This window comes from Sinocyclocheilus anshuiensis, unplaced genomic scaffold (assembly GCF_001515605.1).
Source record: "Sinocyclocheilus anshuiensis isolate Anshui unplaced genomic scaffold, SAMN03320099.WGS_v1.1 scaffold1251, whole genome shotgun sequence".
In the NCBI taxonomy this organism is placed as follows: Eukaryota; Metazoa; Chordata; class Actinopteri; order Cypriniformes; family Cyprinidae; genus Sinocyclocheilus; species Sinocyclocheilus anshuiensis.
Genome location: NW_015539970.1, coordinates 27397 through 42073, shown reverse-complemented (window position 1 = coordinate 42073; position 14677 = coordinate 27397). Strand labels below are relative to the sequence as shown.

At 36.7% G+C, this 14677-nt stretch overlaps 1 protein-coding gene across 1 annotated transcript; it reads right to left on the bottom strand.

Annotated features, from left to right (window-relative positions):
* Positions 1–161: 161 nt before the first annotated feature.
* On the bottom strand, positions 162–14635 carry LOC107687072 (macoilin-1). Its single transcript, XM_016484217.1, has 11 exons — positions 14408–14635; positions 12744–12885; positions 12464–12590; positions 10847–10970; positions 10213–10391; positions 7505–8012; positions 7269–7427; positions 6019–6201; positions 5753–5873; positions 1947–2121; positions 162–1861 (listed from the first exon to the last, which is right to left on the bottom strand). Exons 1-11 carry the CDS (start codon positions 14485–14487, stop codon positions 1659–1661), a joined length of 2001 nt encoding a protein of 666 aa, XP_016339703.1. The 5' UTR covers positions 14488–14635; the 3' UTR covers positions 162–1658.
* Between the last annotated feature and the right edge of the window lie 42 nt (positions 14636–14677).

Sequence of the window (14677 nt, the reverse complement as noted above, 5' to 3'; positions counted from 1 at the left end):
AGTAATGATGTACTTTACACCCCTGTATACACTCACACACACACACACACACACACACACACACACACACACACACACACTCACACGCACAACCTCAATATTTAGCTTTGTTCTTTAAAACAAAAAATAATTAAAAAAATCAAACAATGAGAAACAAAGGCGTGTTCTTTACTCTCCACAAAGTTTACCATAAAAACACCAAATGCAATCCACAGTAATACTTTCCCAAGGTTGACAAATAAAAAAAGAAAGCCCTGTTGTAAAACAAGGACTAAACCAAACAAGCATATTCTGCCTGCATCATGACACAAACCTTAAACCACTGAAAAAGAAATGTGAAGGAGAACTCTGTCATGAAGCATTAATGGATTGATTTTCAGGTGTTATCCCAGTCACTGAATGATGTCTCTATGAAATGATGCATGGTTTGCATTATCCTCAATGACATTAAATGGTGGAAGGGAGGAGAAGTTGGCACATTTTACCAAAATAAAACCATTCAGGAAGTATTATAAAATGCAATGAGCATGTTAATGTAAATTAGAGACATGACAGAAACAGCAGACCATTGATAACTAGTGGATTAGAGTGGGCTTGCTGTTACTGTGTTTTTTCCCTGAAAAAACAAACAAAAAAAACATGGCAGCAAGAGGGCAGATGATTTTAAATGCAACACTGGGGAAAAAAAAAAAGAAAAACGGGTCATGTGGTGTGCTGACCAATCAGATGGATTCTAGGGGTGGGTGAATATGGCATGTATTATATTAAACAAGATATTTCAAGGCACTGTGTAACATAACAACTGGCAAACAAGACATCATATGTTCAGCTTTTCAACTGGTTTCAACTAAATTCTATTTCAATTTTGTCCGGTAACAAAAAGGACTTGCATTGACCGCAAAATACGACAACATTCCCGGATATTTATGCAGCATTTTTGTCTACAAATACAATGTGAAGATCAGTTCCTTTTTAAATACATGGGTTTTTTAGTGTCTTCGATCTTTTAGAAAACAGCAACGGGAGGAACAGAAACCTAAAATATTTCCAACTAAGATCCAACATCTGTAATGAAATGCTTTTTACCTCCCTCGAAAAAAAAAGAAAAAAAAGATGCACAATACTATGGTCATACTTAAACTGAAATGCATTCTTAAATCACTCTATTGCAACAAACACATTGTTTTTCCATCACAAATACTTCGGTCTCATTTCAATACGTTTTCCCTTTTCTTTTTACATTCAATAAACTTAAAGATGGTACGTTTATACCAGGGAAGTAAAAGAAGTCACTGGCACATAAAACTGTTCAGATTCAACACAAAGATGAGGAGGCGCTAATAAAATCATGAAAGATCTTCATAAAGACCTCACAAAACAGATGGAGGACGACAAAAGAACCACAACAGGCTGAAGTGCCATTACCAAGAAAAGATTTTAGGTGTAAGAGCTTCAAAAATAACCTTAAACACAAGGAGGGCAGTTCTGGTCAATGTGACATCCCTTTTTCTAATTTTCTCCACTTATTTTATCAACAACGAAGAAGAGCCATACTAACAGAGGAGGGGTAAATCAAACAAAAATACGACCCCATCCCATTGGTTTGCATACTGAACTTAGACTAATCAAAGAGCAAAGTGGACGATGTGATTGGACATTCACTTCTTGAGCGGCTGGTAGACGGAGGCATTGGGGTCCAAGCTGGAAGGACTGGTGTCCATGAACTTGGAGGAGTAATGTGGGGTCACAGGGGTCATGCTGTTGGTCTCTGCCGAGTAGGTGATGCTGGGCATGACCGCCATGACCTCTGCGATCTTCTGCTTCAATTCTTTTATCTCCTGCTCCTTCTGCAAAATCTGACCTGTGTGCGGGACAGAGAGAGAATAGGTTAGTGAGCAGAAGCAGACAAGCCTTAAGAGACGCATTAAGACAGGAAGGGGGCAGACCTTGAGCAATCTCTAGCTGTCTCTTGGCATCTCCGAGTGCTGAAAAGAGATCCAGTTTGATTCTGGTCTCAGCACTCAGACTGTTCTCTAGGTGCTGGGTCTTGTCCTGCATGGCCGACAGCGCTGACATCAGAACCTCTGTGTCCTTTTCGTTCTCCTTATATTTGCGCAGTTCCTGCACATAAAGAAACAAAGAGTTAAGTATTTGAAGGTATGTTTTAGTCTATATGAAACACCATTCAACTTATTTTACATCCATAATTTGGTATATTTTTCTGTGAAACAGAATATTTTGAGAAAAATGAATAAAGGGGTAAATTAATCTTTAGATTAGATTTTATCCACCTGAACGCTATGAGGCTGCTTCCAGACTTGAATGAGAATCTGCAGCCAATCATGTAGTGAATAAACACTTTGACCCAGGAATCAGGCCAAATCAGACCAGGTATCACTTTAAAAAAAGAGTTTCAAATAGGGATGCACCGATACCACTTTTTCCAGTACTCGCCCGATACCGATTCTTTTATTTTTGGTACTTGCCGATACCGAGTACCGATACCGATACCGATACTTTTATTACATTTGTACATTTTTAAAATATTGGGTACAGAAACCAAAAGGATATGTATAATGTTAGTTGGTTAACTTCATTTATCAAATAGATACAGTCAAACCAAAATTTATTCAGACACCTTCAACATTTGTCACATTATCACAGTTTATTTGCTATAGTTTAGAAAATGGTAATAAAATATGACAAGAACTCAGAGTTACACTAATAACTCCATTCTGCTGTCTGTTGTTCTGTTGCTGGTGTTTCTTTGTCTGAATATGGCACTTATCGCATGCTGTGTGGTATCGGCGTTTGGTATCGGGGCATTTTAACGAGTACGAGTAGGGGTACAGGAGCTCAGTATCGGGCCCGATACCGGTGCATCCCTAGTTTCAAATAACTATGTTTTTATATGAACAGCGAATCAATAATTATTGATTCATTATTGATTCGCTATTCATATATGTGTTTTAGTTTTAAGATATTGGTTTATTCTTAGTGGTATAGTTTAAGTGGTTTATTTTGTGGTGGCGGTGACAACCGGTGTAACCGGGAGTCATGCCGGTTCGTGGAGGCGGAGGCGTGGGGCTGGAAATGCTCACACGCCGACATGCGTTCAAACTTTGTCCGACTATAGACTGTTCTGTGGAAGAATGTGCTTTGGTAGTCGGGGAGATTGTTGGTTTTGATAGCATTAAATCCGCATCTAGAATGAACAATGGAGTTGTGATTTTTGTGGATAGTTTTGATAAAGTTGCAACAATTGTTGAACAAGGTATAATAATCAGAGAGATCTTTGTTCAAGCGGTGCCGCTCGTCAATCCGACAAAAAAGATAGTTTTGTCGCAAGTCCCTCCATTCATTAGTAATGAACTGATACTATTAATAAGAACATAGAACAGGGTGAGTCAGGTAGATCTCAGAGACAAAAGAAAAAAAAATCAAATTAATTTCAGGGACAAAAATTGGATAAAACAAACACGGTTCTTGAGCAAAAACAATCTGAACTAAATGAAACTCAGGGCCAAAAAAGTGAAACAAATGAAACTCAGGGACAAAAAGGGGATGAATCAAACAAAGCTCAAGGACAAAAACAGAATGAAAAAAGTGGTCCTCGGGGACAAAAACAGAATGAACTAAATGATTCTCAAGAACAAAAAAGGAATGAGTCAAATGTTTTTCAGGGACAAAAACAGAATGAATTAGAATTAGTTGTTAGAGAAGTTTCTGTTGAGAACAGTCCTCAGTGTGATATTGATATTGAAATGGAAGCCAGTACTAGCACTCAGAAGGAAGTGGATGAGGCAGGATGTTCTTTGGATGAAGAAAGTGAGATGTTTGTAGATGACAACTCTGTGAAAGATAAGGATAGGAAAAGAAACAATAGAGATGGTTGTCAATTTTCTGTCAAAATGTAAAAGTTTCCTCTTTATGAGGGTTCTCAGACTGTTGACAGTGAGTTACATTCAGCCGTAGCTGTCAATGCTTTTATTTCTGTGTTAAACTCTGATATTAATCATGATTGCCCTTTTTGTACTTTTCATGAGACAATTTTTCACTGTTTTATGGATTGCTGTCTTCTCTTGCCACTGTTCTCAATATTGGAAGATATTTTTAAATTGTTTGGTGTAGTTTTTTCCAAACAGTTGTTTATTTTAGGCTATAGGTATTCCCAGAGAAAGAGAGAGCAATGTCAGCTTTTCAATTTCATTTTGGGAAGGGCAAAGATGGCTGTGTATATGAGTAGACGAAATAAGGTGGAAGGATCCACAGATGATAATGCTACACACACTCACACACACACACACACACACACACACACACAGAGTACTTCAGGAAATCATTTGCTCATGAAATGTATCAGAAATGTATACTACTGTTATGCATTACTGTACTAAGTTTGGGGTCGGTAAATTTTATTTATTTTACTTTAGCCAATTTATTCAGAAAGGATGCATTAAAATGCTCATAAGCACTCCACAGGCATTTCTAATGTTACAAAAGATTTCTATTTAAAAAAAATTGCTTTCTATTAATTTACTTTCTATTAATCCTGAAATCCTGAAAAATGTATCATGGTTTCCACAAAAACATTAAGAACTGTTTTCAACATAATAATAAGAAATGTTTCCTGAGCAGCTAATCAGCATATTAAAATTATTTTTGGAAGGATCATGTGACACTGAAGACTGGAGTAATGATGCTAAAAATTCAGCTTTGCATCACAGGAATAAAATATATTTTAAAAATACAGTTAATAGATTTTAACATGTAATAATATTTCACAATATTACTTTTGACTGTATTTTTGACCAAATTAATGCAAGCTTGATGAGCTTAAGAGACTTATTTCGACTCATTTTTATTTTCACTTTTGACTCAAAAAAATCTTACTGACCCCCAACTTTTGAATGGTGGTATATTTTCACGAATTAATTCTCAATTGTTTTTTGTAAATGCTGATTGATACTCTTTTTTGATCTATATTTGTTCAATTATATATTGATAAAGATGTATTATAGAATTATTTTACTGTGATATAATTTATTTAGATTTAAGTATGATAATCATGTGAATATTTATGTTTTTTGGCTTTGAATTTACTATGGGTACAGTTATAATATATATGTTTTTTCCCATAACCAATGTCCGGAATATTGTAATGATTACAGTAAATGGGCCTGTTAAATGGGCGCCGGTGTATGCTTGAAAACATGGCACTGATGAATGAATGAATGAATGAATGAATGGTTGAACCCAAAAACGTTTGGTACACTTTACACTTTCGCACTTTATTTGTGGCCTCTGGATAATAAATTCATATGAGATTCAAGCTCATATGAAACAAATCTAATTTGTTTTTTGATCTTGGTGTATTTTCATGACAATATTTTTGCATCACTAAATCAGTTAAATAGTTATTTGGTTATTGAGTTAAGATTAACCAGAAGCCTTCATGGCCTAGACAACATTAGCTGAAAAAGAAGGTTGGTCCAGCGGTGGAACAAGTTTATATTTAATGAAAAATGACAAAGACAAACATTATTTTCTTTGGATTAATGGGCACTGAAGTAAAAAATGACAATTCTGATTTCATGTTGATTTTAAATGTTTATAACTTTCTCCTACAAATCACACACTAACTGAACCACAATATGCCTCACAAAGGTCATTCCTCCCTGAATGCTTTATTCTAAATATTGCTCATGGGAAAGCATATTAAAGCAGCATGTCAGCAGGGGTTCTGGCTTACTTGCGCTTTGAGCTCGAGCTCTCTGATTTGTTCCTCCTTCAGCTTCATGTCATGTGTGAGCTTCTTGCACTCCGACTCCAGCTCACGTATGCGACTCCTCAGTGAATCTGTGCACTCTCCTCTGTGAAAGGAGGCCAGAGTCAAGTCCACCAGCACACAGACATAACAAAACCAAGACACATAAGCACACACCGCAACATATTATCACTTAAAGACTATTCCACAGAATACGGGGGTTGAAGCAATATTTTTGAGTGAAGTCTCACCTGGAGGCAGCTGCCAGAGCGACAGCACGTGCGGCTGTGGCCTCTTCCATCTTCTTTCTTTTCTTCTCTTCTGCAAGCTGCTTTTCCACCGCGGCTCGCGCTTCCTGTTCTGCCTTAAGCCGCTTCTCCAGTTGCACAATCATTTGCTTGTCCTTCTGCTTGGCCTGCACAGCATTATGAAGCCTAATACAGAGACACACTTAATCAACACTGGCATAAACAACTGCAGGTAGAGAGATGGAAATGAGCATCTGATGATACAAAGGCAGGTGTTACCACAGGAAAATAATAAGCTAGTAGTGTACTAATAATTAACAATTGTAGTGATTAGCATAATAGCTGGAAACAGATTCTTTTTTTAAAGTATGCTTTTAGTGTTTGAGCTTTTTCGTTTCAATTTGAAAATTTAAAGTATGAAGGGTGATATACTAATAAAATATATTATTAAAAAGTATTACTGATAGGATTTACTGGTTAAAAACAAACAAACATACAAACGTCTAACTGGTCAGTTATATTGGTCTAAATCAGTGTCATTTTAATATTATTTATATGCTGTTATAGTATTTATTGATATTAGGAATGACCTTTTTTCTGTATTTTCAGTTTTTAGTTTAATTGTATTTGTTTTTATTTTTAAATCAAACTTTTAATAATTTATAACACGTGCTTTTGTCATTTTTTCAGTGGTATTTATTTTATGATGGCCAGCACTGATGCTGACACACACACACACACACACACACACACACACACACACGTCTTGATTCTGTAATCCTATTATAATATTTTCCACAAATAATGAATTTTTTGCCAAGGCAACATTTATTTTATTAACAAATTTGTATCTAATATTTATACTTTATTTAAGCTTTATTTTATTTAACAAAAAAATAATAATTGTATTAGTTTTAGTTAACAATAACAACAATAGTCTAAATAACCATTTTATTTTTTCATAGTGTATTTTTAGTTGAATGACCTTTATGCAGGTGTAAATTATTGTCGCTACCTATATACCAGTACCTTTCTCAGCACTGATTAGGACTGGCCAATCACAATCATTTATCATATCAATGTTGAATTTTCAGTCTTACATATTCAAATAACTGACACTAGTATTCACCCTCAATGAAAAACACCGCCTGTCAAGTGGTCCCCAATTAAATCAGTCAAGAGTCCCATGTAAAATGTGTTTTGACATATACTGGTAATCATCTTGTATGGGTTTTAAGCAGCTGATTTCTCACTTGTTCTGCAGCAACTCGTTTTCCTGGCGGAGTTGGCCGAGCTCAGAGCGCATGCTCCTCTCGGCACTGCTCAGAGAGCTGATCTGACTGCGCAGGTCTTGCTCCACCTGTCTGCTCGCCTGCAGGTCAGCCTTCAGCTTCTTTATGTCCTGCTCAAGCCTGCCAGACAGAGAAAAAGAGAATGAACAGGACGAACGCACTACAATCGCTGAATCAGACCATAGTAGGACTCTTACCGCACTAATGCATCTGGCTTACTGAGCTGGTTGTTAGGTATACAGTTCTCCATCAGATCTCTGTGAGGTGCAAGGTTCTTCCCTGCACACTTCTGTTTCTTTTCACTCCTACTGGACGAGGAGGACGGTACGCTGCCATTGGTGGAGTTGTGGCTATGGGGGGAGGAGTTTTTGTAATGTTTGGAGGTGGCAGAGCTTCCTCCTCCACCACCACCCACCTCCTCTTTCAGGAAAAGGTTCTCGGCGCTTCCGCTGAGCTCGTTGTTGAGTCTCTTAGTGTTTAGGTGGTTCTCCATATACTCAATATCCTGTAGTTTAGCATCCACAGTCTGTAGGATGTTGTTGTTTATTCCAATGCTGTGCTGCTGCTGTTTTTTGTCTTTCGCCCCGTCTTTGCCCTTCTCCTTGTATTCCAGTTCAGGCAGAGAGATGGGCAGCTTCTTGATAATAGCAGTGCCGTTCTGAGCCACTAACACAGAGTCTGCTTCAGACATGCCTTTTGAGGTGGCTGCCAAATCAATGAAAGAGATTTTAAGGTTACATGGCAATGCTGTCTGACTGGTTTGACTACAAATGAAACAAGACGGAAAGCAGCAGGCAAATGAAAAGGCTATGTAGTATTAACATATGACTGATATTATTTTTGCATTATGTTTAATGTGAACTGTATGAAAAATTTCTGTATGCATGGAATACCTAGATACCATTAGGCAAAATGTGTGGTATACACCCAAAACACACAGCACTGAGTACTGTTTCCTACAATGCACTAAAGTTGACCCTTTCATTCCCAGTGTGATGAATGAACCAGGACTTCATCTCTTTGATTGGGTTGCCAAAAATTACAAAATATATATATATTTTTTATATATATAAAACTGTGAAATAACCATGTTTATGATAACTGGTTTCCAATTGTTGAACCAGTCATGCAATAAATGTAGTTAGAAATATTTAAAATGTATTGTACTGTTTCACATAATAGATACAAATGTTACTAAAAAATATGCACTATTGTCCAATGGTTGGGGTTTGTACTGGAGTCATCAAGATATTTCTGTTTTGTTTTTGAAAGAAGTCTCTTATGCCACAGTATACAAATACAAATACAGTAAAAACAGTAATACTGTAAAATACTACAATAAAAAAAAAAACGTTTTCCATTTTAATATATAATATCTTCCTATGATGGCAAAGCTGAATTTTCAGCATCAGTCTTCAATGTCACATGATCTGTCAGAAATCATTCTGATATTTGCGGCTCAAGAAAAATGTATTATGTAGTAGTATGCTGAAACAGTATTTCTTGTAATAATTTTTTTTAGGATTCTTTGATGAATAGAAAATAAAATAAATAAATAAATAAATTGATCCAAAGCGACTTAGTGCATTCATGCTATACATTTTTTAATCAGTATGCGTGTTCCCTGGGAATTGAACCCACGACCTTTGCACTGCTAACGCAATGCTATACCACTGAGCCACAGGAACATTTACATATTTACATAGAAAGTTTAAAGGGGTCATGAACCGAGACACCAAAATTCCCTTGATCTTTTGACATATAAGAGGTCATTGTACTAGAAAAACATCATGCAAGTTTCAGATCTCAAACTTTGTCATTAGCCTAAAACAGCTTATATTGAAGCCAGTCTGCCAAAACAACAGCTTTTGGAATGTTCTACTTTATGATGTAATAGTGAGGATAAGCACCGACTCCGCAGAAGAAGATCAACGCCTCGACATCAAAATCACCATTTTTGCATTGCCTTCCTTCTGATCCCAACGCTAGGAAAGAGTGGATGAACTTTATTTTTAATGAAGATCCAGATTGCATCAGTAAGAACTCGGTCCTTTGTTCACTTCATTTTACCGCCGACTCATTTACAAACAAGGCACAATTTGACGCGTGATTTTCAAAAAGATTGAAACTCAAAGATGATGATATCCTGACTATTGATCCGACAGTAATGGCGCAACATGAGTAACTGTTTTCAGTACGTGATCACTATTGCTTTGTCTCTTCTTACAAATCGCTTGATATGTATTGAGTTATTTATGCGTTTTTGACCTAAAAAAAAAAAAATAAAATAATAATAAAAAAAAAATAATAATAATAATTATATATATATATATATATATATATAACAAAATAATAATAAAAAAAAAAGAATAATAATAATTATATATATATATATATATATATATATAACAACAGCATCCATCTATGAAGAATGTACGCTGTCAATCATACACAACGATTAGCCAATCATAACAGTGGGCATTTACTTCCAAGTCTACAATCCGCCAAGCCTATTCAAACAGAGTTCTGATGAGGGGCGTCAAAGCAGGACAGAAAATAGCCTATTACTTCTAAATTATGATGTTTTTGATGTAAAAATCTTGATAACATTATAAGTGGACCTCAGAGAACAGTACAAAATAAAAAAAACAAAGGCAGTTCATGACCCCTTTACAAGAAGAGCATTTATATTTATATAATTATAATTTATTATTTAACATTATAAAACTGCCACTTTTCTTTAATTTAATGCATTTAATTTCAAAATTAATTTATTTTTAATGGAAAATTATGGATTTTTTTTTTTTTGTCTTTGTATGATTTTGTCTTTGTTTTGCATTGCTTCCCCTTTAACAAATTAAGAAGAGGTGATCATATTATGAAACTGGTCAAATGGTGATCTTACCCTCCTCTGTCTCTCGGTCCCGTCTCTGAAGCATCTGTTGTTCTGGAGGCAGGGCCTGCTGTAGAAGCTGCATGTAGAACTCATTTTCCTTCTGCACCTCCTTTTGTTTGCGCAGACGCATCTTATAGCTCACATAACTCTTGAATCCGAAGCCCAGCGTCACCACGGGATAGCCAATGCTGCAATGAAAGAACAGAACAGCATGTTACAGAAAACAGAAAAAAACATGATTGGTACAACTAGTGATGACTCAACATCAGACACCTTCAGATAATGGCAACACTCCCATTTGCTGCTATGGAGACGCCACCAGTGTGTTTACAAATACAAAGCTGACTGCTGCGTTATAAGTAGTACAGTTACATCAGCTATGTTTAATAATCAAAAATCGGCGAAGAATACTGTGGTGACTTTGCGCTTGAAGAGATAATTCACCCAAAATGCCAAAACCTTCTTTTTTACATGGAACTCAAAAGGATGCATTATGAGTGAAGCTAGTGAGTTTTTGCTTTTTATTGTTTGGAAAAGAATAGCATGAACAGTTCAGAATTTCTCCTCTTTTGTTGCATAACAGAAAGTAGATCATACAGGTTTGCAATGACATGGGGGTGAGTAAAATGCAAGCAAAGCTTACCAGTGAGCTGCGAATGGACGGCAAAGGTCTACATGAAAATGTTTCGAATCCTTGAAGCGTATGGCTGCTTCGATGTAGACGAAGAGAATCCAGAGAGAGACAGTCGGCAGACACACACCTCGTTCTGATAATAGAACGAGAGAGAGGGAAAACTATGTATAATGTTCAACAATTGATCTCTAGCCTCCTGTAATAGTTATGACATTCTTACGGCATGCATAATTCTTCAAACTATAATGACTTCTAGCCCATTAGTGACCTAGACATCCAAGAGATTGCATAAAAGGCCACTGGCTGTTTGGGAGATCAATAACATCACACAGGTTTCACAAAACAAGCTCTAGGCTGCAAACAAAACCCTAGTTTGCTGAAAGCACCCTCTCTTGTTTAGACGCACAGCCAGTTGTGTGTCAGCAGGAGCAATCACAGTCACAGCTCAAGGCGCATTGAAGCAGTTTTCAAGAAACAATCACTCAGTGTCAGCAATTCTTTTCCTCCTCTATCCTGAGGTATCACTGAATCGACCCAAGAACAGGACATATAATGACAGGAGCACTTGAAAATCCATCAAAGATCTCTGCTGTTCACTCAGAGTTCAAATACAAGAGCAGGGTAAATCTCTACATGGATGCATATACAGTATATTCTGCAAGTATGCATTAAATTGATCAAAAGTGACAGTAAAGACATTTCTAATGCAAAGATTTCTACTTCAAATGCCGTTTTCTATTTTCTATTCAAAGAATTTCTGAAAAAAGGAATTTTGAGAACCGTTTACAAGATTGATAATAATCAGAAATTTTTATTGAGCAGCAAATCGGCATATTAGAATGATTTCTGAAGGATCATGTGACATTGAAGGCTGAAGTAATGATGCTAAAAATCAGCATTGATATAACAGGAATAAACGTCATTTTAAATATATATTCAGATAGAAAATTATTTTAAATTGTAATATTATTTCATAAGATCCCTGTCTTACTGTATGTTTGATCAAGTTGAGACATTTCAAAAACAAAAACAAAAAAAAAACACTTTTGAATAAACTATGAATACATTAACTATGATGTCAATCACCAATAAGTGCTTTGGAAAAAAAAAAAATCCCACATGCTCATATTTTTCTTTTATGCAATCATCAAACACATTCAAGATAAAGGAATATCCAGAGAGAACTAAATGCTATCGTTTGCATAAGAAAAGCGCTTTCAACATCACCCTCTCTAGTAACTGCTATAAAAGTGAACAGTTGCGTAATATGCTCCTGAATTACGCCACTGAATAATCAGCGACAAAGGCTTTAGGTGTTTACACGCTAGCAAAACTTCTGACAGAGCATTTCGTGGACAGACATGTGGAATAAACTGGGACAGTTTGAAATCAAACAAGAAAACAGTCAACTGGGTTTCTGAAAGCACAAGTCTGAAGTTTTCATTGGTCAATGGAAGCCTAAGGCAGATTGTGCAACTTTCGGTTACATGATAGAGCATTGCTTTCACAAAATCATTTCTCCTATGTGTTCTCTAAAATTCAATCAACTCTACAGTGTGTAAGCGGCCTTGCTCCTAAAATGATACTCATGGAAAGTCAGATGGGGCTTGGGTGATGTTGACCTACCTGTATGCCACACGTACTGTACCCAGACATAAGTGCTGGCGGCGAAGAACAGCCATTGCTTGGGGATGAACAGGAGGCAGATGATGTCTGATGTGAATGCGACACACACAAAGAACACAGAGAACGCCTGTGGAATCAGACGAGAAGTGTAGAGATGATCGATTTAGCCTGTGTAGAGCACGTCACTCAGAGACGTTTATAAAACTGACTGATAAAGAATCAAGCAGAGAGTGAGCCAATAACTGCTCAATTACACATCAATGAGAGGTCAAATACTCACCAGTCCCTGATATCTAAAGGAATCGTAAACGCTCCTGATGAAAAGCCAGAAAGGCCACAGGTACTCGAACCTGAACTCCAGCACAAAATCAGCCAGCAGAACCAGCGCCCAAACGACCAGGAACTTCAGGTACAGGAAGGTACTGCCAGATCAAGAGAAATCAGAAGAATCATAAAAAATCATTATTGAAATCTTATGCAAACCCTTTTTATAAATGAATTTTGATTATTTTTCCAGCTGTCCATAGTGCATGCATGTAAGCACTTTTAAAATAATTTCTAGGGAGGATTTCTATTAATATATCAGGTATGAATTTCATTTAAATGCAATAAAAATAAATAAATTATTATAAATTATTTAATTTCCATTATGTTACATATATTTGTGTGCAAAAGTCATTTTATAAAGTAGTCTGCTTCTGTGAGCATCCATAACCACATAAATTTGCATTCACTAAATCACTATAGGCATTTCCATGACTATTCTATGTTTTTTTCCCCCTGACATTTTTAACTACGGGAACCCCATATGTGACCCTGGAGCACAAAAGCAGTCATAAGTTACACAGGTATATTTGTAGCAATAGCCAACAAATACATTGTATGGGTCAAAATTATCTATATTTCTTTTATGCCATAAATCATTAGGATATTAAGTAAAGATCATGTTCCATGAAGATATTTTGTAAATTTCCTACCATAAATATATCAAAACTTAATTTTTGATTAGTAATATGCATTGCTAAGAACTTAATTTGGACAACTTTAAAGGCAATTTTCTCAATATTTTGATTTTTTTTTTTTTGCACCCTCAGGTTCCAGATTTTCAAATAGTTGTATCTCGGACAAATATTGTCCTAACAAATCATACATCAATGGAAAGCTTATTTATTCAGCTTTCAGATTATGGCTGGTTTTGTGGTCCAGGGTCACATATATAAAAACTATTCAAATATACTCAGCCAATGAGGTCTTGGCAGAGCAGATCTTGGTAGTGTTTAGACACACTCATTTTTTCAGATGGGCCTGGGTCAACACAGCGTCATGTGGAATTAACCAAAACTAGAAGGATTAAGTTGCACAGGGTTTAATCTAAACATTTCTAGAACAAGAAGAGTCTAAAATCAACCAGTTTGTATAGGATTACCTTCATTACAATAACCCAACACATGTGGAAAACAGTGTAGATGGCAGAAACGTTTCAATAATGTGACACCAACATAAGACATCTCAATGCCCTACTGTAAGATCCAGCTGAAGCTTTGTAGTTATTTTCTTGGTTGACCAGCAACAATCCAGCTACCAGTTGGTCAAGCTGTTTTTGTATTGTAGCTGGTTGAGCAGCCAATGACCAGCTACCATGATCCAAAACACATTTGCACAAGCTGGATATTGTGATGATGGCTATAAAAGACAACTGCATAAGAACATTCATGACATGGCCAGTACTATGTGTAAAACTTGTTATTTCATATTCTGCACTATTGAAGCCTATGGATGATACACAGAAGCCAGCATCCACGTATATGCTACATACTCAGGCCGGAGTGAATGATCACGCTGAACTGTCATCTGTGTCTGACTGTGACAGCTCATAAACGGCCGAGCTCTGTTCGGAGACGCCATTACGGTGCGGTCGGTGCTCGGGAGCTTCTTCGTCCGTACCTGCTGTGAATACCCTCGGTGATTCGGTTCCGTTTCAACGGGCGACGGAGTTTGCTGCAGTCCGCATTGCGCCGCTTCATTCTCCACCCTTTATATTCCAGTAACTTTGAACACTCGAGGGGAAACTACGTGACCGTCCTAATACTGATGCGCATCGCTACGCGAATATGTGACTGTCAGTGTTTTCCTTCCACTAGACACAAAGAAATAAATAAAAACAGTCTGCGTGAGGCCCTCCCATTTTTATTCTGGACGCCTCGTGACGTAACG